The sequence below is a fragment of the Petromyzon marinus genome, chromosome 10 (assembly GCF_048934315.1).
Source record: "Petromyzon marinus isolate PM22_M1 ecotype Great Lakes invasive population chromosome 10, UKy_Petmar_22M1.pri1.0, whole genome shotgun sequence".
Classification (NCBI taxonomy): Eukaryota; Metazoa; Chordata; class Hyperoartia; order Petromyzontiformes; family Petromyzontidae; genus Petromyzon; species Petromyzon marinus.
In genome coordinates, this window is record NC_133676.1 from 1,525,893 (window position 1) to 1,549,567 (window position 23,675).

General features: G+C 55.7%; 1 protein-coding gene across 1 annotated transcript; it reads left to right on the forward strand.

Moving 5' to 3' along the window:
* Positions 1-1,247: 1,247 nt before the first annotated feature.
* On the forward strand, positions 1,248-22,393 carry LOC142924199 (uncharacterized). Its single transcript, XM_076066012.1, has 13 exons — positions 1,248-1,427; positions 4,435-4,489; positions 5,211-5,310; positions 6,969-7,126; positions 8,664-8,800; positions 10,049-10,195; positions 11,237-11,375; positions 15,803-15,884; positions 17,609-17,781; positions 18,633-18,693; positions 19,607-19,724; positions 20,215-21,372; positions 21,674-22,393. Exons 2-13 carry the CDS (start codon positions 4,487-4,489, stop codon positions 21,993-21,995), a joined length of 2,598 nt encoding a protein of 865 aa, XP_075922127.1. The 5' UTR covers positions 1,248-1,427; positions 4,435-4,486; the 3' UTR covers positions 21,996-22,393.
* The last annotated feature ends 1,282 nt before the right edge of the window (positions 22,394-23,675 follow it).

A 23,675-nucleotide genomic window follows, 5' to 3' on the forward strand; every position in this document is an offset into this window, starting at 1 on the left:
ACAGTGCGCTAACCACTGCACCACCGTTCCCCACACACAGCACGCTAACCACTGCACCACCGCTCCGCACACACACAGCGCACTAACCACTCCACTACCGCTCCCCACACACACACACACAGTGCACTAACCGCTGCACCACCGCTCCCCACACACACAGTGCGCTAACCACTGCATCACCGCTCCCCACACACAGTGCGCAAACCACTACACCACCGCTCCCGAAACACACACAGTGCACTAACCACTGCACCACCGCTCCCCACACACACAGTGCGCTAACCACTGCACCACCGCTCCCCACACACACAGTGCGCTAACCACTGCACTACCGCTCCCCACACACACAGTGCGCTAACCACTACACCACCGTTCCCCACACACACAGCACGCTAACCACTGCACCACCACTCCCAACACACAGCGCACTAACCACTCCACTACTGCTCCCCCCACACACACACAGCACGCTAACCACTGCACCACCGCTCCCCACACACAGTGCGCTAACCACTGCACTACCGCTCCCCACACACACAGCGCACTAACCACTGCACCACCTCTCCCACACACAGCACACTAACCACTGCACTACCACACAGAGACCCACAGACTCACCACAGAGACACACAGACTCACCACAGAGACACAGACTCACCACACAGACTCACCACACAGACTCGCCACACAAACTCACCACAGAGACCCATAAACCACACAGAGGCCCACAGAGACCCACAGACTCATCACACTGAGACCCACACTCATCACACTGAGACCCACAGATTCACCACAGAGACCCACAGACTCACCACGCAGAGACTCACCACAAAAAGTTCCACAGACTCACCACACACAAAAACCTACTCTCACCACACAGAGATCCACAAACGACACAGAAACCCACAGACTCGCCACACAGAGACTCACCACACTGAGACCCACAAACTCACCACACAGAGACCCACAGACTCACCACACATAGACCCACAGACTCACCACACATAGACCCACAGACTCACCACAGAGATCCACAGACTCGCCACACAGACTCACCACACAGAGACCCATAAACTCACCACACAGAGACCCACAGACTCATCACACTGAGTCCCGTGTAGGCACCTTCAGGCTGCGTCGACCTAGAGGAGGCCCAGATAGGGTTCAGATTTTCCCGCCGCCGCCTCCAATCTCCCCAACCCGGAAGTAGACGCTAGGGTGGTGGGTGGTGCCCAGGGGAGGAGCTGTCGGTGGGCGTGGTCGCTTTGCTAGACGTCACTCGACGGGGCGTGGCTGCTATAACGTCTCTTCAGAATTTTAGACGGATTTGAAGGAGGCGGCTGCTTCTGGATCTACGGCTGCTTCATTTTCATCATCGACTTTCGAGCAGGTTCTGTCGAAGCCATCCACTCGAAAATCTTTACGAGGTGAGCTGTGTGTGTCCGTGTTGTGGATTCGTGGTGAGTGTGTGGGTCCGTGTTGTGGGTTCGTGGTGAGTGTATGGGTCCGTGTTGTGGGTTCGTGGTGAGTGTGTGGGTCCGTGTTGTGGGTTCGTGGTGAGTGTGTGGGTCCGTGTTGTGGGTTCGTGGTGAGTGTGTGGGTCCGTGTTGTGGATTCGTGGTGAGTGTGTGGGTCCGTGTTGTGGGTTCGTGGTGAGTGTGTGGGTCCGTGTTGTGGGTTCGTGGTGAGTGTGTGGGTCCGTGTTGTGGGTTCGTGGTGAGTGTGTGGGTCCGTGTTGTGGGTTCGTCGTGAGTGTGTGGGTCCGTGTTGTGGGTTCGTGGTGAGTGTGTGGGTCCATCTTGTGGGTTCGTGGTGAGTGTGTGGGTCCGTGTTGTGGGTTCGTGGTGAGTGTGTGGGTCCGTGTTGTGGTAAGAGTGTATGGGTCCGTGTTGTGGGTTCGTGGTGAGTGTGTGGGTCCATGTTGTGGGTTCGTGGTGAGTGTGTGGGTCCGTGTTGTGGGTCCGTGTTGTGGGTTCGTGGTGAGTGTGTGGGTCCGTGTTGTGGGTTCGTGGTGAATGTATTGGTCTGTGTTGTGGGTTCTTGGTGAGTGGGTGGATCCGTGTTGTGGGTTCTTGGTGAGTGTGGGTTTGTATTGTGGGTTCGTGGTGAGTGTATGAGTCCGTGTTGTGGGTTCGTGGTGAGTGTGTTGGTCTGTGTTGTGGGTTCGTGGTGAGTGTGTTGGTCCGTGTTGTGGGTTCGTGGTGAGTGTGTGGGTCCGTGTTGTGGGTTCGTGTTGAGTGTGTGGGTCCGTGTTGTGGGTTCGTGTTGAGTGTGTGGGTCCGTGTTGTGGGTTCGTGGTGAGTGTGTGGGTCCGTGTTGTGGGTTCGTGGTGAGTGTGTGGGTCCGTGTTGTGGGTTCGTGGTGAGTGTGTGGGTCCATGTTGTGGGTTCGTGATGAGTGTGTGATTCCGTGTTGTGGGTTTGTGGTGAGTGTGTGGGTCCATGTTGTGGGTTAGTGGTGAGTGTGTGGGCCCATGTTGCAGGTTCGTGGTGAGGATGTTGGTCTGTGTTGTGGGTTCGTGGTGAGTGTGTGGGTCCCTGTTGTGGGTTCGTGGGAAGAGTGTGGGTCCGTATTGCGGGTTCCTGGTGAGTGTGTTGGTCTGTGTTGTGGGTTCGTGGTGAGTGTGTGGGTCCGTGTTGTGGGTTCGTGGTGAGTGTGTGGGTCCGTGTTGTGGGTTCGTGGTGAGCGTCTGGGTCCGTGTTGTGGGTTCGTGGTGAGTGTGTGGGTCCGAATTGCGGGTTCGTGGTGAGTGTGTTGGTCTGTGTTGTGGGTTCGTGGTGAGTGTGTGGGTCCGTGTTGTGGGTTCGTGGTGAGTGTGTGGGTCCGTGTTGTGGGTTCGTGGTGTGTGGGTCCGTGTTGTGGGTTCGTGGTGAGAGTGTGGGCCCGTGTTGTGGGTTCGTGGTGAGAGTGTGGTTCCGTGTTGTGGGTTCGTGGTGAGTGTGTGGGTCCGTGTTGCGGGTTCGTGGTGAGTGTGTGGGTCCGTGTTGTGGGTTCGTGGTGAGTGTGTGGGTCCGTGTTGTGGGTTCATGGTAAGAGTGTGGGTCCGTGTTGCGGGTTCGTGGTGAGTGTGTGGGTCCATGTTGTGGGTTCGTGGTGAGTGTGTGGGTCCGTGTTGTGGGTTCGTGGTGAGTGTGTGGGTCCGTGTTGTGGGTTCTTGGTGAGTGGGTGGATCCGTGTTGTGGGTTCGTGGTGAGTGTGTGGGTCCATGTTGTGGGTTCGTGGTGAGTGTGTGGGCCCATGTTGCAGGTTCGTGGGGAGGATGTTGGTCTGTGTTGTGGGTTCGTGGTGAGTGTGTGGGTCCGTGTTGTGGGTTCGTGGGAAGAGTGTGGGTCCGTATTGCGGGTTCCTGGTGAGTGTGTTGGTCTGTGTTGTGGGTTCGTGGTGAGTGTGTGGGTCTGTGTTGTGGGTTCGTGGTGAGTGTGTGGGTCCGTGTTGTGGGTTCTTGGTGAGTGGGTGGATCCGTGTTGTGGGTTCGTGGTGAGTGTGTGGGTCCATGTTGTGGGTTCGTGGTGAGTGTGTGGGCCCATGTTGCAGGTTCGTGGTGAGGATGTTGGTCTGTGTTGTGGGTTCGTGGTGAGTGTGTGGGTCCGTGTTGTGGGTTCGTGGGAAGAGTGTGGGTCCGTATTGCGGGTTCCTGGTGAGTGTGTTGGTCTGTGTTGTGGGTTCGTGGTGAGTGTGTGGGTCTGTGTTGTGGGTTCGTGGTGAGTGTGTGGGTCCGTGTTGTGGGTTCGTGGTGAGCGTCTGGGTCCGTGTTGTGGGTTCGTGGTGAGTGTGTGGGTCCGAATTGCGGGTTCGTGGTGAGTGTGTTGGTCTGTGTTGTGGGTTCGTGGTGAGTGTGTGGGTCCGTGTTGTGGGTTCGTGGTGAGTGTGTGGGTCCGTGTTGTGGGTTCGTGGTGTGTGGGTCCGTGTTGTGGGTTCGTGGTGAGAGTGTGGGCCCGTGTTGTGGGTTCGTGGTGAGAGTGTGGTTCCGTGTTGTGGGTTCGTGGTGAGTGTGTGGGTCCGTGTTGCGGGTTCGTGGTGAGTGTGTGGGTCCGTGTTGTTGGTTCGTGGTGAGTGTGTGGGTCCGTGTTGTGGGTTCATGGTAAGAGTGTGGGTCCGTGTTGCGGGTTCGTGGTGAGTGTGTGGGTCCATGTTGTGGGTTCGTGGTGAGTGTGTGGGTCCGTATTGTGGGTTCGTGGTAAGAGTGTGTTTGTCTGTTTTGTGGGTTCTTGGTGAGTGTGTGGATTCGTGTTGTGGGTTCTTGGTGAATGGGGTTTGTATTGTGGGTTATTGGTGAGGGTTTGAGTCCGTAGTGAGGATGTGGGCTCGTTATGAGGATGTGAGTTTGTGATGAATGTGTGAGTCCGTGTTGACGATGTGAGTCCACTTGTGATCGCGGTGACCTCGCCCTCCACTGACTCTCTCCTCCGTCCCCCCCCTCCACTCTCCACACAGAGACACCGAGATATTTACGGAGCACAACAACGCTACTCTCAGAATTAGCGCCATGGTATGCGTGACCCCTTTCGCTTGACATATGAACCACACCAGGACTTACAAAACACCACCCACACTGATGAACACCCTCACTTACAAACACCACACCAACACCCTCACTGACGAACACCACACCGACGAACACCCTCACTGACGAACATCCTCACTTACGAACACCACCCACACCTATGAACACCCACACTTACGAACACCACCCACACTTACAAAGATCCACACTTACGAACACTACCCACCTACGAACACCCACAATTACGAACAACACCCACACCTTTGAACACAGTTTTGTTACAGCCTCAAGGGGACCGTTGTATTTGTGTGTGTGTGTTGACGAGTCTACTGCACCTTTGTCTATGTGTGTGTATGTGTGTATTTATGTGTATGTGGGGAGCGGTAGTGTAGCGGTTTGCGCACTGTGCCACGAACCTGGCAACCCGGGTTCGATTCCCGCTCATGGCCAACACCAGTGACGATTATTTGAACCGGTCCTGGGCCTCCCGTAGGTCGACTCAGCCTCAAATGAGTACCTGGTGTGGTGTGTAAACATCGCCACTGTGGAGACAAAGGCGGCCGGGCATGGTGCTGCCCACCTACCCCCTCGTGTGCCATGCTGGGCTTCATAGGGGCTCGCTATCAGCACTTTCCCCAACAGTCTGTTACAAGCTATACGGGGGATCTTTGTCTTTGTACGTGTGTGTGTTTATGTGTGTGTGTAGACAAGTCGAGCTGGACCGAGTGGGAGGCAGCCTCCGTCTATCACCACGTGGAGCGCGTTCACCTCCGGCACCGGATTAATCCGCAGCAAATCACCCAAAGGTTAGAGAGAGAGAGAGATGAGCAGGAAAATCATCAAAGTCTAAGAATGATAGCAGCTCAATAGCAGCAGCTCAACCAAGTGGCCTGATATCATCAAATCATCACAGCAGCAGCGAAAAAACACTTTGATAAAAGCGTGACGATGGTGATTCCTCAAAATGTGAAGGGGAACAAATCCACGCAGTGACCACCACAGAGACACACATAGAGACCCACAGACACCCAGCCACCCACAGAGACACCCATAGAGACCCTTAGACCCACAGCGACACCTATAGACACATAGAGACTCGCAGATATACCCATAGACACATAGAGACACCCATAGAGACCCATAGACACACAGAGATACCCAAAGAGACTCCAAAGACACATAGAGACACCCATAGAGACCCATAAACACACAGATACACCCCACACAGAACCATAAATCCACAGAGACACCCATAGACACCCACAGAGACCCATACCTTAGCACGGTTAGCTACGTGCAGTGCGAACGAAGTTCATCATCCGTAGACGCACCCTGTACTGCTCCGTGGGTCTCTGAGTATCGGTCTCTGTGGGTCTATATGGTTCTATATGAGTATAGGTCTTTGTGGGTCTCTGGTTCTATATGAGTGGCAGTCTCTGTGGGTCTCTATGGTTCTATATGAGTATGGGTCTCTGTGGGTCTATGAGGGTCTCTGTGCGTCTCTGTGGGGCTCTATGGTTCTATATGAGTATGGGTCTCTGTGGGTCTCTGAGGGTCTCTGTGCGTCTCTGTGGGGCTCTATGGGTCTCCTTGGGTCTCCATGGTTCTATATGAGTACGGTTCTTTGTGGGTCTCTGGTTCTATATGAGTGGCAGTCTCTGTGGGTCTCCATGGTTCTATATGAATATGGGTCTCTGTGGGTCTCTGGTTCTATATGAGTATGGGTCTATGAGGGTCTCTGTGCATTTCTGTGGGGCTCTATGGTTCTATATGAGTATGGGTCTCTGTGGGTCTCTGGTTCTATATGAGTGGCAGTCTCTGTGGGTCTCCATGGTTCTATATGAGTATGGGTCTCTGTGGGTCTCTGGTTCTATATGAGTATGGGTCTATGAGGGTCTCTATGCATCTCTGTGGGGCTCTATGGTCTATATGAGTGGGTCTCTGTGGGTCTCTGGTTCTATATGAGTATGGGTCTCTGTGGGTCTATGAGGGTCTCTGTGCATCTCTGTGGGGCTCTATGGGTCTCCTTGGGTCTCTATGGTTCTATATGAGTATGGTTCTTTGTGGGTCTCTGAGGATCTCTGTGGTTCTCTATGAGTCTCTATAAGTCTGTATCAACGTGCACTTAGAGCAAATGGCTCCCACATGGTGATGACGACGATGATGACGATGATGATGACGGTGATGATGACGACGACGATGACGTTGATGACGAAGTTTGACGATGACAATGATGACGATGATGATGACGACGATGACAATGTTGACGACGATGATGACGACGATGATGACGATGATGACGATGATGATAATGATGACGACGATGATGACAATGATGATAATGATGATGACGATGATGATGACGACGATTAGGATGATGATACCAGTCACTTCGGTGGGGGGCTTAACCTGGTGTGTGCGTAAATAAAAATAGTTTAAGTTGTTATTGTTGTCATCTGTGCAGCGATCCTGAGTCTCTTCAAGCCTCACTTGACTGAGCGCCAGAAGCTGGAGCTGGCCACCATGCAGGAAGTTTGGTTCTTCACTCTGGACGGGGAAGGAAGCTCACGAGGGGGAGTGAAGAACGGAGAATTTGACGACGACGACAACAACTACATCCTTGTGAGACTCACAGACACACACAAAGACACAGACACAACAACAACAACCGCCATTCGCCACTAAGTGGCGGTGACATCACCACATCGCTTGTGCCAGGCCATGTGCACCTTGAGGCCACGTGAAGTGTTGAACGCCCGCTGGCAGGAGGTCACGGGGCAGACCCAGGTGCCACGGGGACGACTGTCTGAGATGTGTGGCTGATGCACCACCTGTGCCCCCTACTGTGCTATCCTGCTGTGCTTTAGCCACCCGGCGCTCCGCTCATTGTTGTGACCGTCGCTCCTCCGCCCTCCGTTGTTGTTGGAGGGCGACTGCCTCCAACTTCCCAGTAGCGTCCTTCACGAGCCTCCTCCACAGAGGCTGATCTTGACACCGCATCCTCCTGTACCACATCACTCCATCTCTTCTCTAGCCCGTGCTGCGCCCGTTTAGCCCCCTTGATCCGGCCGAATAAAATCTGTTTCGGCATGCGTTGGCTGGGCATGCGGGCTACATGACCCATCCAACGCAGCCTTGCCTGCCGGAGGAGCTCACCGATGGGACCTTGCCCAGATCTTTCAAAGATTTGTGAGCTCCTCACACAATCCAGCCTGGTTAAACCCAGGATGGATCGTAGGCAGGCTAGCCTAAATGTTTCTAACCGGCGAAGATGTTCCATTTGGGGGGTCCACGTGTCGCAAGTGTAGAGAAGGGAGGGAATGACCGTGGCCGAGAAGACCTGAAGCTTAGTGCGGAGCGACAGATCAGGTAGCTTCCACACAGCGTTACACAACCGATGAAAATATATTGCCGCCCGACTGATTCTGAGTGAGACCTCTGCTGGTAAACTGTAGCCGGTCATAAGCACACTGCCCAGGTATGGGAAACTCTCCACTCTCTCCACAACTGCCTCATCACTGATTGGGAGTTGTGGGGGTGGAGTGTCCGATGGTACAAAATACCCAGGCACGTGCTTAGTTTTGGTGGGGCTGATGGTAAGGCCCCATCTCTTGGTGGCACACTCCAGTCTCAGCAGCAGCGTCTCCAACTCCTCCTCTGAATGAGCAGCTATTACCAAATCATCGGCATACATAATGTGGTTGAGCAATAGGGAGCCATCCCTTGACCGCACCCGGGCATCGATCAGCCTCCCATTATATTTGTACCAAATGGAGATTCCCCCGGTACAGCTATTGAAGGCTTCACGAACTACGTGGTCAAAATAGATGTTAAATAATGTGGGAGCCAGAGGACATCCCTGTCACACCCCAAGGTGTAGAGGGAATGGCTCTGACTCCCGGCCACGTAGTTTTTCCCGGGCCTGTTCACTATCATGAAGGCCCACACAGAGACACTGATACCCATAAAGCACCACAGATTAGCACGGTTGGCTACGTACAGTGCGAAAGAAGTTCAACATACACACATACAGAGACACCCAGACACATAGAGATGCACAGAGACACCCACAAACACCCACAGTGACCCACAGATTAGCACTGTTGGCTACATGTGACCTCCTCGTGACCCCCACCCTGACCTCTTGTGACCCCTGCAGGTCCAGAACGAGCACTTCTACTACCGCTTCCAGCTGGACAGGAAGATTGGGCAGGGTGGGCAGAGCGTGGTGGTGAGGTGTCTGGACCACAAGACTCGGACGATGGTGGCTCTCAAGATCCTCGCCTCGCCCTCCACGTGAGTGGGCCCTGGCGCAGCAGTGCAGTCAACAACAACAATAACACCACCAACAACAAGAACAATAAACAAACACACACTATGGGACTGCTGCTGGCTGTGAACCACAACAACAAACAATGACTGAACATCCTTTACTTGAATCTCCATCGCTCAACCACCTCCTCCCCACCACCACCTCCACAGCGACACTCCCACCCCACCACCACCTCCCCACCACCCTCACCACCACCGCCACCACTGGTTGTGTGTTGGAGACGAACCCCACCACAACACTGACAATTGACTTTGACACTTTCCAACACAACAACCGGTTAAGTGCTGAGCAAGTAACGAGCTGGCCAAGCGTTTTGTGTTTAGGTGACAAATCACCTCAACCAATTGGGCGTGTGTCAGGTGGCGGGTTTAATGACACAACATTTATATTTACGTCATATAACCCAAACTCACCTCTATTGTGGATAATATTGATAGCGACAGACCAACTACGCATTACCCATTACTACTACTCAGTGTTACACACACAGACCCACTACTACTAATCAGTGTTATACACATAGACCCACTACTACTACTCAGTGTTACACACACAGACACATTACTACTACTCACTGTTACACACACAGACCCACTACTACTACTCAGTGTTACACACACAGACCCACTACTACTATTCAGTGTTACACACACAGACCCATTACTACTACTCAGTGTTACACACACAGACCCACTACTACTCAGTGTTACACACACAGACCCACTACTACTACTCAGTGTTACACACATAGACCCACTACTACTACACAGTGTTACACACATAGACCCACTACTACTACACAGTGTTACACACATAGACCCACTACTACTACACAGTGTTACACACACAGATCCAATACGACTTCTACTCAGTGTTACACACACAGACCCACTACTACTACTCAGTGTTACACACACAGACCCACTACTACTACTCTGTGTTACACACACAGACCCACTACTACTACTCAGTGTTCCACACACAGACCCACTATTACTACTCAGTGTTCCACACACAGACCCACTACTACTACTCAGTGTTCCACACACAGACCCACTGTATATTAAAGTCTAAACTCTCTGTCTCTGTCTGTCTCTCTCTGTCTCTTTGTCTGTCTCTGTCTTGATCTCTGTTTCTTTATGTCTCTTTCTCTCTATCTGTCTCTCTTTCTTTCTCTCTCTCGTTCTGTGAACTTGCTCACTCGCTCGCAGCTCCAGGGAAGAAAAGCACCAGAGAACAGAGCTGTTAATGTCCATGGAGCTCCAGAGCGACCGTAGCAACGTGGACTACAACGTAGTCAGGGTCGTGGAGACTTTCTACTTTCGAGGCCACAAATGCCTTGTCATGGAGCTGTTGAAGTACGCACACCACCAGCACCACTACCACCACTCACTCACTCACTCACTCATTAACTTACCACCAACATTCACTCACCCACTCACTCGTTCACTCACTCACCCACCACCCACTCACTCACCACCACCACCGACTAACTCACCATCACCACCACCACCACTCACCCACTCACCCACCACCACCACCACTCACCCACTCACTCACTCACCACCACCACTTACCCACTCACTCACCACCACACCACTCACCCACTCACCCTCCACCACCCCCCCACCATCACCACCACACCACCCACTCAACCACCCACCATCACCAGCACAACCCCTCACCCAACCACCCACCATAACCACCCACCCACCACCCATCCACCATCACCCACCAGCACCCACCACCACCACAAAACACCACCACCACCAAACACCACCACCACCACCAAACACCACCACCACAACACCACCACCACCCATACAGACCCATAGAGACACCCATACCCATACATTAGTACGGTTGGCTATGTATGGTGCAAAAGAAGTTCTGCATACATTCACACACAGAGACCCACAGACCCCCAGACCCACAGAGACCCATAGAGACCCACAGAGACACCCACACAGACACCCATAGAGACCCACACATTAGCATGCTTGGCTACGTACGGTGTGAATGAATTTCAACATACGCACACAAAAATCAAAGATCCCCCATATAGCCTTAATAGACTGTAGTGGCAAGTGCTGTTAGCGAGCACCTTTAAAGGCCAGCACGGCACACGAGGGGGTGGGTGGCCAACACCACGCGCGGCCGCCTTTGTCTCCCCAGTGGCGATGTTTACACATCGCACCAGGTACTCATTTGAGGCTGAATCGACCTAGGGTAGACCCAGGACCGGTTCAGATAATCGTCACTGGGTGTTGGCCATGTGCGGGAACCGAGCCCGGTCCGCCAGGTTCGCAGCGCGGCACGCTAACCGGTGATGTCACTGACGTCGTCGCTCACGTTGTCGCTGACGTCACTGACATGGTCGCTGTCTCTCCGCATGGCAGGGCGAAACTCCATTGCGTGCTCAGACAGATGACGCTGTGGCAAAGTCACGAGGATGCGGTGAGGTCGTACACTAGGGCCATCCTCCACTTCCTGGCCCACACCAAGTCCCGGGGCATCGTACACGGGGACATCAAGCCCGTGAGTGGAGTGCATGCTGTGTAATGGTGTCTGTGTGTGTGGGTGTATATGTGTGTGGGTGTCTGTGTGTAAGTGTGTGTGTGTGGGTGTCTTTGTGTGGGTGTGTCTGTGTGTGTGGGTGAGTACACGGCAAAACAACCCGCTAACTACTCGCAGTGCCGGATGGGCAACTCTGTCGTGGACAGTGCTGTGGGGGGAGGGCCAATTCCGATTGGCTACTCCCCTCATGGCGTCTGTGACCACCACAGTGGCTAAACGGGGGGCTCTGGACGGGTGCGAGGGGCTGGTAACCCTCCACCTTCAAAATTTTACCACTAAACCATGACTGAAATATGTAACTAATAAGCTTGTGCCGGAGGCCCCGGGGGGACAGGCATTTATGACGTCTCCTGGCCAAACTCCAATTGGCGCAGCCAGGAGATTGAATCTCTACCCTCGGGGCTCCTCCAGAAACAACGAAAAGCCACTTCGTGTGGCCATGTGGAATGTTCGAACGCTCACTGCGGAGGAGAGGCTGCCACTCCTCTGTCGGGAGCTGGACCGGTACCGCCTGGATCTCTGTGGCATTCAGGAGGTCCGGTGGACCGGTTCTGGCTCCTGCCACCATGAGCGGTTGACAGTCCTCTACTCGGGGCAACAGACTGCCAAACAACAGGATGTGGCTCTTCTTTTGAACAAAAGAATGAAGGGGGCGTGGGAGCATGGCGGTGAGGTGTGGGAAGCTGTAAGCCCCAGGCTACTTTGGGCTCGCCTTCCCATCAACCGGAGGAGAGGAGTGGTGTTCATGGTTATTTATGCCCCCTCCGAAGACGAACATCCGTGGAGGGATGCAGGCAAAGCCGATGAGTCAGATGCCTTCTATGACCTCGTGCCACAGGTGCTGGCTAAAGTGGCCCCTCAGGATAGAGTCATCTTGTTGGGTGACTTCAATACCCGAGTTGGTCATGATGCTGGCACCTGGTCTGGAGTGATTGGAGGGCATGGGCCAGATCAGCTCAATAACAACGGTAGGAGGCTACTAGATTTTTGTGCAGCCCATGGGCTTGTAATTACCAACACGCTGTTCCGGCATTGGCGCATCCACACAACATCATGGATGCATGCCGGGTCCAAGCAAGAACATCTGCTGGACTACATAGTGACGGACCAGCTGATGCGAGCCCATGTCCTTGACACCAGGACCTACCGTGGAGCTGATCTGCCCTCTGACCATCGACTAGTCATCTGTAAGATGCACCTGCCATTCTTCCACTCCGGTGGTGGGTGTACACCCAGGACCCCATTCCAATCTAAAGTGGCCTGGTCTCAGTTATCCTCCTGATGTCCAGGGTAAATGGGCGAGGTTTAGGACTGTGACTCATGCAGCTGCAATGGCTGCTTTGGATACGTGGTCCAGACCTCCCCAGAGACCCTGGCTGACAGAGGAGGTGTTGAGGTTGGTTGAGAAAAAGCGACAGGCCCACTGTCATCGGCTACAGAATCCCACGTCAGAGAATGAGGAGGCTTACCACAGCCTTCGCTCGGAGGTTCGGAGAGCCGTGAGGCGCTGCAATGATGGGTGGTGGTCGCCGGTTGCTGAGGAGATGGAGTCTGCCTCAGTGGCCCGCGATCACAAATCTCTATTTAACTCCATCAAAAAAGTAACCTGCAGCGCCACACCTATTACCACCATTAGGGGAAAAGACGGTGATCCAATCTCTGACCCCCAGGAACAGGTTTGCAGATTTGCTGAGCATTTCTGTGAGGTCCTGGGGGAGGGGAAATCCATCAGCCAGGAAAACATCGTGGCACAAAGTGGGGATGATCCTGCTGAGGCTGCAGTGCCTCAAATATTGGAAGAAGTCACCCCCTGTGAGTGGCTGGCTGAGTTGCCATCTGTTGAGGAAGTACTGAAGGTGATCCGGAGTCTGAGACCAGGAAAGGCACCGGGTAGAGATGATCTCCCAAGCGAAATGCTGAGGGAGGGTGGCGTTTGTGCACAGACTGCCCTATATGACATCATAACAACAGTCTGGACCACTGGATGGGTTCCGCAGGATTGGCAGAAGGGGGACCGCAAAAACTGTAACAACTACAGGGACATCTCACTCCTCAGTGTGCCGGGAAAGGTCCTGGTAAGGATTATTCAACATCGCCTTGCCAGGCATGCTGAGGAGAGGCTTGTGGAGCCCCAATGTGGTTTCAGGAAAGTGCGGTCCTGCACAGATGCCATATTTTCTGTCCGTCTGCTACAGCAGAGGTGTAGGGAATTCCAACAAGACCTACATCTTTGCTTTATTGACCTTGTTCTTCGTGCTTTTGGAGTCCCTGACCCTCTGCTCACGATCATTAAGGACCTTCATGATGGTGAGCCAGCCCGGGTAAAACTACGTGGCCGGGAGTCAGAGCCATTACCTGTACACCTTGGGGTGCGACAGGGATGTCCTCTGGCTCCCACATTATTTAACATCAATTTTGACTACCTAGTTCGTTAAGCCTTCAATAGCTGTACCGGGGGAATCTCCATTTGGTACAGATATAATGAGGGGCTGATCGATGCCCGGGTGCGGTCAAGGGATGGCTCCCTCTTGCTCAACCACGTTATGTATGCCGATGATTTGGTAATAACTGCTCATTCAGAGGAGGAGTTGGAGACCCTGCTGCTGAGACTGGAGCGTGCCACTAAGAGATGGGGCCTTACCATCAGCCCCACCAAAACTAAGCACCTGCCTGGGTATTTTGTACCATTGGACACTCCACCCCCACAACTCTCAATCGGTGATTGGGCAGTTGTGGAGAGAGTGGAGAGTTTCCCATACCTGGGCAGTGTGCTTATGACCGGCTCCAGTTTAACAGCAGAGGTCTCACTCCGAATCAGTCGAGTGGCAATATCTTTTCATCGGTTGCGTCACGCTGTGTGGAAGCTACCTGGTCTGTCTCTCCGCACTAAGCTTCAGGTCTTCTCGGCCACAGTTATTCCCTCCCTTCTCTACGCTTGCGAAACGTGGACCCCCCTAATGGAACATCTTTGCCGGTTAGAAACATATAGGCTAGCCTGCCTACGATCCATCCTGGGTTTAACCAGGCTGGATTGTGTGAGGAGCTCACAAATCTTTGAAAGATCTGGGCACGGTCCCATCGGTGAGCTCCTCCGGCAGGCAAGGCTGCGTTGGCTGCGTCATGTAGCCTGCATGCCCAGCCACCGCATGCCGAAACAGCTTTTGTTTGGCCGGATCGAGGGAGCTAAATGGGCGCGGCACGGGCTAGAGAAGAGATTGAGTGATGTGGCACAGAAGGACGTGGAGCTAAGTGGACTTGCCGATGACTGGTACCAGTGGTGTCAAGATCGGCCTCTATGGAGGAGGCTCGTGAAGGACGCTGCTGGGCAGTTGGAGGCAGTTGCCCTCCAACAACAACGGAGGATGGAGGAGCGACGCTCACAACAACGAGCAGAGCGCCGGGTGGCTAAAGCACAGCAGGTTGGCACAGTAGGGGGCACAGGTGGTGCATCAGCCAGTCATCTGAGTCAGTCGACCTGTGGCACTTGGGTCTGCCCCGTGACCTCCTGCCAGCGGGCGTTCGACACTTCACGTAGCCTCAAGGTGCACATGGCCTGGCACAAGCGTCGTGGTGACGCCACCGCCACTTAGTGGCGAATGGCGGTTGTTGTACACGCTGGGGCGCTGGTGCTCGCTCTGCAGATGTAAATGCCACTGATTATTCATGTTCTGCAGATGTAGATGTCACTGGTGTTCTTCATGTTCTGCAGATGTAGATACCACTGGTTCTTCACGTTCTGCAAATGTAGATGCCACTATGTCTTAACGTCCTGTAGATGTAGATGGCACTGGTTTTTCACGTCCTGTAGATGTAGATGCCACTGGTTTTTCACGTTCTGCAGATGCAGATGCCACTCGTTCTTCACGTTCTGCAGATGTAGATGCCACTCGTTCTTCATGTTCTGCAGATGTAGATGCAAATAGTTCCTCATGTTCTGCGGATGTAGATGCCACTGGTTCTTCACGTTCTGCAGATGTAGATGCCACTGGCTCTTCACGTTCTGCAGATGTAGATACCACTGGTTCTTCACGTTCTGTAGATGTAGATGCCACTGGTTCCTCATGTTCTGTAAATATAGATGCCACTGTTCCGTCACGTTATGTAGATGAAGATGTCACTGGTTCTTCATGCTCTGTAGATCCCACTGGTTCTTCACGTTCTGTAGGTGCCACAGGTTGTTCATGTTCTGTTGATGTAGATGCCACAGGTTCTTCACGTTCTGCAGATGTAGATGTCACTGTTTTTTTGCGCATATCTCTGAAACTTCGTAAGTTGAACGTCTGTGAGCGGAGGCAGTCCCCCTGCACAGACGCTCGGTCGTAAACGACGCTCACCGCCTTGACCATGCTGGGTGTGAATTCCCTCCCTGTGGCTCACTCCCCGTCCAGAGCAACGTTCTGTTGGCGAACATCGCAGATGGCATCGTCAGGGTCAGGAACTTCGCCTCAAGCTTCTTTGTGGATGGCAAAAGTGAGTGGAGACACCCACACACACCCACCCATCCACCCACTGACACCCCCACACACCGATCTACCCACCCATCCACCCACCTACACATCCATTCGCCATCAACCCTATCCATTCCCCCACCCATCAAGCCACCCACCGACCCCGCCATCAATCCACCCACCCATCCACCCACCCACTGACCCATCCACCCACCCATCCATCCACCCACCCATCCACCCACCCAGCCACCCACCTACCCATTCACCCACCCAGCCACTGACCCAACCACCCACCCACTCACCCACCCATCCATATATCCATCCATGCACCTACCCACCCACCCAGCCATCCACCCATCCATCTACCCACCCAGCCATCCAGCCACCCACTCACCCACCCACCCATCCACCCACCCACCCATCCACCCACTAGCCCATCCACCCACCCGCTCACCCACCCACCCACACATCCATTCACCCATCAACCCATCAACCCACAGACCCATCCACCCACCCACCCACCCACTCACCCACCCATCCATCTATCCATCCATCTATCCATCCATGCACCCACCCACACAGCCATTCACCCACCCATCCACCCACCCAGTCATCCAGACACCCACCCACCCAGCCATCCAGCCACCAACTCACCCGCCCACTCACCGAGTGATCCACGCACCCACCCAGCGAGCCATCCACCCACTCACCCACCCACTGATTCAGCTACCCAGCCACCCACTCACCCAGCCACCCACTCACCCACCCACCCACTCACCCACCCACCCACCCATCCATCTATCCATACATCCACCCACCCAGCCATCCACTCACCCACCCAGCCATCCATCTACCCACCCATCCACCCCTCCACCCAGCCATCCAGCCACCCACCCACTCACCCAACCACCCACCCGGCCATCTACCCACCCACTCAGCCATCCAGCGACCTACTCACCCATCCACCCAGCCAGCCATCCACCCACTCACCCATCCACCCAGCCAGCCATCCACCCACTCACCCACCCACCCACTCACCCAGCCAGCCAGCCAGCCATCCACCCACTTACCCACCCACCCACTCACCCACCCAGCCAGGTAGCCATCCACCCACCCAATCACCCACCCGCCCATCCACCCACCCACCCACCGACCCCCCCCATCCAGCGACCCACCCACACACCCATCCACCCATACACCCATCCACCCATACACCCACTCAACCACCCATCCATCTATCTACCCACCCACCCAGCCATCCACCCACCCAGCCATCAAGCCACCCACCCATCCACCCACCCAGCCGGATATCCACCCACTCACCCACCCACTCACCCACTCACCCACCCAGCCATCCACCCATCCGCCCAGCCACTGACCCACCCACCCATCCATCTATGCACCCACCCACCCACTGACCCATCCAGCCACCGACCCATCCAGCCACCTACCCACTCACCCACTGACCTGCCCATCCAGTCACCCACCCATGAATCCACCCACCCACTCACCCACCCGCCCACCCACTCATCCATCCATCTATCCATCCACCCACCCAGCCATCCACCCACTCACCCATCCACCCAGCCAGCCATCCACCCACTCACCCGCCCAACCATCCACCCCCCACCCACCCAGCCACCCAACCCAGCCACCCAACCCAGCCACCCAACCCACCCACCCACCTACACACACGTACCTAGTCTACAATCTTCATCATCATCGCTGCTGTTGTCGTCTGCACAGCCTCGCACGTGGGAGGAACCCTCGCCTACGTCGCCCCCGAGGTGCTTCTCGGCTACCCGGCGACCTGCGCTGTGGACACATGGTCGCTGGGCTGCACCGTCGCCAAGCTGGCCACCGACAGGGAACTCTTCCTCTCGTTCAGCCGCGACGACCACCTGGCATGCTGCATCGAGGTGACTGGGGAGCCTCCCTGGGGGGCCTCGAGCGACGACCTGGCCCACAGCCAGCCAGTCACCCAGCCAGTCACTCAGTCACCCAACTCTGTCAGCCAGTCACCCAACCAGCCACCCAACCACCCACCCACTCACCTACCCACCCACCTACCTACGCATCCTCTCACTCACCTACACATTTACCCACCCACCCATCTACCTACTTACCCGCCCACTCACCCACCTACTTACCCAGCCACCCACCTACCTACACACCCACTCACTCATCCACCTACCCACCCACTCGCCCACCCCCTCACCCACCCACCTACCCCCTCACCCACCCACCTACTCACTGACTCACCCACCTACCCACCCAGTAACCCACCCACCTACACACCCACCGACCTATCCACCCACTCACTCACCCACTCACCCATCCACTCACCCACTCACCCACCCACTTACCCACCGACCTACCCACCCATTCACCCACCCATTCACCCACCCACCTACCTACTCACCCACCAACCCACCTACCTATCCACTAACCCACCCACTCACCCTCCCCCCACCCACCTACTCACCCACCTACTCACCCATGATGCTAGATGCGCTGAGCAACAATGATAATGTCACGTTCAGGTCTTTCGTCGTACAGCCAATGAAAAACAGCCACGTAGCTCAGTGGGGCCTTCCCTGGTGAAATAAAAATAGTTCAGTTTTAGTGTGGGCCTCTGAGTCTCAATGGTTTTATATGAGTCTCTGGACCTCTATGGGTCTATGTATGGGTCCCCGTGTGTAACATGTGTGTAACATTCGTGTAACATGCGTGTGTCCCTCTGTGTGCCTGTCTTGAAACGGTTGCGCAGATCCTGGGCATGCCTCCAAAAGAAATGGTGGAGAAAGCTCGCAAAAGAGCGGCATACTTTGGTGAGTTGAAGGGTGGTGTGGTGGTGGTGTGGTGGTGGTGTGGTGGTGGTGTGGTGGTGGTGAAGTGCTGGTGAGGTAGTGGTGGAGAGGTAGTGGTGGTGGTGGTGAGGTGGTGGTGGTGTAACGCTAGCGGTGTGGTGATGAGGTGGTGATGGTGTGGTGGTGGTGGTGAGGTGGTGGTGGTGAGGTGGTGGTGTCGAGGTGGTGTGGTGGTGAGGTGGTGGTGAGGTGGTGGTGTGGTGGTTATTTGGCAGTGGATAGTGGTGAGGTTGTGGTGTGGTGGTGGTGAGGTAGTGGTGGTGAGGTGTTAGTGGTGGCGATAGTGGTGGTGTGGTGGTGGCGGGGTGGTGGTGTGGTGGTGGTATAGAGGTGGCAATAATGGTGGTGAAGTAGTGGTCATGTGGTGGTGGTATAGGGCTAGCGGTGTGGTGGTGGTGTGGTAGTGAGGTGGTGGTGTGGTTGTGGTGTGGTTGTGGTGAGGTAGTGGTGAGGTAGTGGTGGTGAGGTGGTGGTGAGGTGTTGGTGGTGGCGATGGTGGTGGTGTGGTGGTGTTCTAGGGGTAGCGGTGTGGTGGTATGGTGGTAGTGGTGGTGTGGTCAGGTGGTGGTGGTGTGGTGGTGAGGTGGTGGTCGTGCTTTGGTGGTGGCGTAGAGGTGGTAGTGGAGGTGGTGTGGTGGTGAGGTGGTGGTGAGGTGGTAGTTTTGTAGGGGTAGCGGTGTGGTGGTGAGTGGGTGGGTGGTTGGTGACACTGTGCATGCCTCTCTCTGTGTGTCTCTCTTTCCATCTCTCTGTCTCTGTCTGTGTATGTGTCTCTCTCTGTCTCTCTTGCTCTTTCTTTGTCTCTCTGTGTATCTCTCTGTCTCTATCTCCCTCTCTGTGTGTATGTATATCTCTCTCTGTCTCTGTCCTACAGACGAGGCCGGCCAGCCTCACTGCCCGGCCAGGAAACGACTCCCGGCAAGTGTCCCCCTGCATTTGGTGCTGCGGGGATGTGGAGCTCAGCTTGTGGCCTTCATTAGCAGCTGCCTGCAGTAAGAACACAGACACATACCGCCCGTGTAGCCTCAAGCCGACTGTAGGGGCAAGTGCTGTTAGTAGTAGCGAGTAGCAGCGCCTATACACAGACAAAGATCCCCCGTGTAGACTCTAGCAGATTGTAGGGGCAAGTGCTGTTAGTAGTAGCGAGTAGCAGCACCGCCTATGAAGGCCTCCGGCACTGTGGCACACACAGAGGAGGTGGGTGGCTAGCACCACCACGTCCGGCCACCTTTGTCTCCCCAGTGGTGATATTTACACTAGGTACTCAATTGAGGCTGAGTCGACCTAGGGGAGGCCTAGGACCAGTTCAGATAATATAATCGCTGTCACTGGTGTTGGCCGTGTGCAGGAATCTAACTCGGGTTTCTGCCGGGTTCATAACACCACCCTTGTCCATTACACACACACACACGTACACACACACGTACAGATGGGAACGTCAAATCCTCACCTCCCCTGTCTCCATCCCCCCCGCCCCCCCAGGTGGGATCCAGAACTCCGCATGACACCGGAGCAGGCGCTGAGTCACGGCTGGCTCCAGAACGAGACCACCACCATCGAGGCCACCCCCACCACCATCGAGTCCACCCCCACCATCATCGAGTCCACCCCCACCACCATCGAGGCCACTCCCACCACCATCGAGGCCACCCCAACCACCATGGAGGCCACCCCAATCACCATGGAGGCCACCCCAATCACCATGGAGGCCACCCCAACCACCATGGAGGCCACCCCCACTACCATTGAGACCACCCCCACTACCATTGAGGCCACCCCAACCACCATGGAGGCCACCCCCACCACCATGGAGGCCACCCCAACCACCATGGAGGCCACCCCCACCACCATGGAGGCCACCCCCACCACCATCGAGGCCACCCCCACCACCATCGAGGCCACCCCCACCACCATCGAGGCCACCCCCACCACCATCGAGGTCACCCCCACCACCATCGAGGCCACCCCCACCACCATCGAGGTCACCCCCACCACCATCGAGGCCACCCCCACCACCATCGAGGCCACCTCCACCACCATCGAGGCCACCCCCACCACCATCGAGGCCACCCCCACCACCATCGAGGCCACCCCCACCACCATCGAGGGCACCCCCACCACCATCGAGGCCACCCCCACCACCATCGAGGCCACCCCCACCACCATCGAGGCCACCCCCACCACCATCGAGGCCACCCCCAGCACCATCGAGGCCACCCCCACCACCAGCGAGGCCGCCCCCACCACCAGCGAGGCCGCCCCCACCACCAGCGAGGCCGCCCCCACCACCAGCGAGGCCGCCCCCACCACCAGCGAGGCCGCCCCCACCACCAGCGAGGCCGCCCCCACCACCAGCGAGGCCGCCCCCACTACCAGCGAGGCCACGCCCACCACCACCACCATCCAGGCCACCCCCACCACCATCCAGGCCACCCCCACCACCATCCAGGCCACCCCCACCACCAGCGAGGCCACCCCCACCACCAGCGAGGCCACCCCCACCACCAGCGAGGCCACCCCCATCACCAGCGAGGCCACAACCGCCACCAGCGAGGCCACAACCGCCACCAGCGAGGCCACCCCCACCACGATCGAGGCCACCCCCATCACCAGCGAGGCCTTTGGAGCTGCGGATCTACGGTGAGACTCCCTCTGTATGCTCAGTGCAGGGTCTCTGAGTATGGGTCGTTGTGAGTCTGTATGGGTCTCTATGAGTATGGGTCTCGATGCATCTATATGAATTTAGTATTTGGGCTGCCGCTATGAATCCCCACGTGACGATGATGATGATGATATCAGCCACTTGGTTGAGCTGCTTTCATTTGTGATGGCCAGGTCCACTTCTGGCCGTGGGGACCGATCGCGACCTCTGGCTGTAGTACCAGCATGACGATGATTATGATGATGCGCTGCTGTGGTGCTGCTGCCTCTCTCTCCACAGAGCTGAGTCGGAGAAAAAGCCCCCATCATCATCATCATCATCCTTGTCATCATCGCTGGATGAGGATGAGACAGAGGAGGTGGAGGAGGAGGAGAACGAGGATCAGACGGAGGAGGAGGATGAGACAGAGGAAGAGGAGAAGATGGAAGTGGACGAGAAGACAGAAGAGGATGAGCAGATGGAAGAGGAGGAGGAGGAGGTGCAACAGCAGCAGGAGAAGAAGAAGAAAAAGAAGCAAAGGGGTCTGGCCCATATGGGCAGGGCGCTCTCCTCGATCTTCCGCCGCCTGCTGCTGTGTGGTGGGCAGCCCACGGCAGAGTAGCGGGGTGGTGGTGGTGGTGGTGGTGGTGGAGTCGGTGCCAACCACAACCACCACGAGCAGCAGCACCGCACCACCCACAAACACACAGTCACCCCACACACACCCAGCCACCCACACTCACTCACCCCACACACCCACTCACCACACTCACTATCGTGGAGACCAGCTGTGGAAGACGACTGAAGAGCGGCCGCCAGACATGGACTGGACACAGCCACTCACTGCACTCACCACACGCTCACCCCACCACACACTCACCAGTAGCTTACCCAGGGCCCCCCTTATCTCAGGCTACCACCCTAACACGTGGTGTGTGTTAAAATAGCATTGTACGTGTGTAGTTTTGTATATTATTATTGTAAATATGATTGTTATAATTATATATGAAGTCACCAGTATGTGAAAAACGTTGCAGACGATTTTTTTCGTGGGGTTTGGTGCCTTCGATCGTCAGTGCCATGTGGGGGTCTGGGTTCATAATGTCCAGGTAGGGTGGGGTTCTAATGGCCAGGTAAGGTGGGTTATAATGGTCAGGAAGGGTGGGGTTATAATGGCCAGGTTGGGTGGCTTCATAATAGCCAGGTAGGGTGGGGTTATAATGGTCAGGAAGGGTGGGGTCATAATGCCCAGCTAGGGTGGGCATAATGGCGGTTGGGCGCCTTCCCCACGTAAAATGGCGGTTGTGCGGCTTCCCCACACAAGATGGTGGTTGGGCAAAGTCCCTACCTAAGATGGCGGTTGGCCACCTTCCCAACGTAAAATGGCGGTTGGGCACCTTCCCCACGCACAATGGCGGTTTGCCGTCTTCCTTACCTAAGAGGGCGTTTGTGCGCCTTTCCTACGTAAGATGGCGGTTGGACGCCTTCCACGTGAAATAATGGTGGGTGGCCGCCTGGTGGTTGGGCGCCTTCCCCACACAAGATGGCGGCTGAGCACCGTATATACGCTAGAAATGGCTAGATGGTGTGTGAGGGCTGATGCCCCCCTCCACCTCTCCCCCTTGGACCTCCTCTCTTTTACGCCGGGCTGCCGCCGATCGAGTCATCGGCCTCCCCGCACCAGCATCCTCTCTGTGGGACATGGCTCGTTGCTGGCTCTCCACCGCCTCACGTTATTCTGCCTCCCACCCCCCACGTAAACCACCACTCACGCTGCGGGGGCTGCGGGCGCGCGCACAACCGGACCTGCTGCCCACCACGTGCACGCGCTAAAAATAGCGCGGCTGCTGCGCGAGCGCTGGCGCAGGTAATGAGTTAGTGCGCAGCGCAGCCTTATTGCACACACGCCAGAATTACGCACCACGCTGAACCCTTAATGCGATCGCCGCCACGTAAACCCCCTGCGTAAAACGCGCTCGGTAAATACGCACGCGACCGCAAACACCGGGTGGGTGTGAGAATGAGTGTTGAGTGAGTGTGTGTGAGGATGAGTGGCGGGTGGGTGTGAGAATGAGTGGTGAGTGATTGGTGGCTGGGTGTGAGAGTGAGTGGTGGGTGGGCGTGAGAGTGAGTGGTGGGTGGGCGTGAGAGTGAGTGGGTGGGTGGGAGAGTGTTAGAGTGAGTGGTGGGTGGGTGTGGGTGAGTGTGAGGGTTAGTGGGTGGGCATGAGAGTCGTGAATTAGTGGTGAGTGGGTGTGAGTGAGTGGGCGGGTGTGCGTGAGTGATTCGTGAGAGTGGTGGG

Coding starts and splice junctions, on each gene's coding strand:
- LOC142924199 (XM_076066012.1), top strand. Junction 5,311..6,968: donor CCGCAGCAAATCACCCAAAG/GTTAGAGAGAGA, acceptor TCATCTGTGCAG/CGATCCTGAGTCTCTTCAAG. Junction 7,127..8,663: donor ACGACAACAACTACATCCTT/GTGAGACTCACA, acceptor TGACCCCTGCAG/GTCCAGAACGAGCACTTCTA.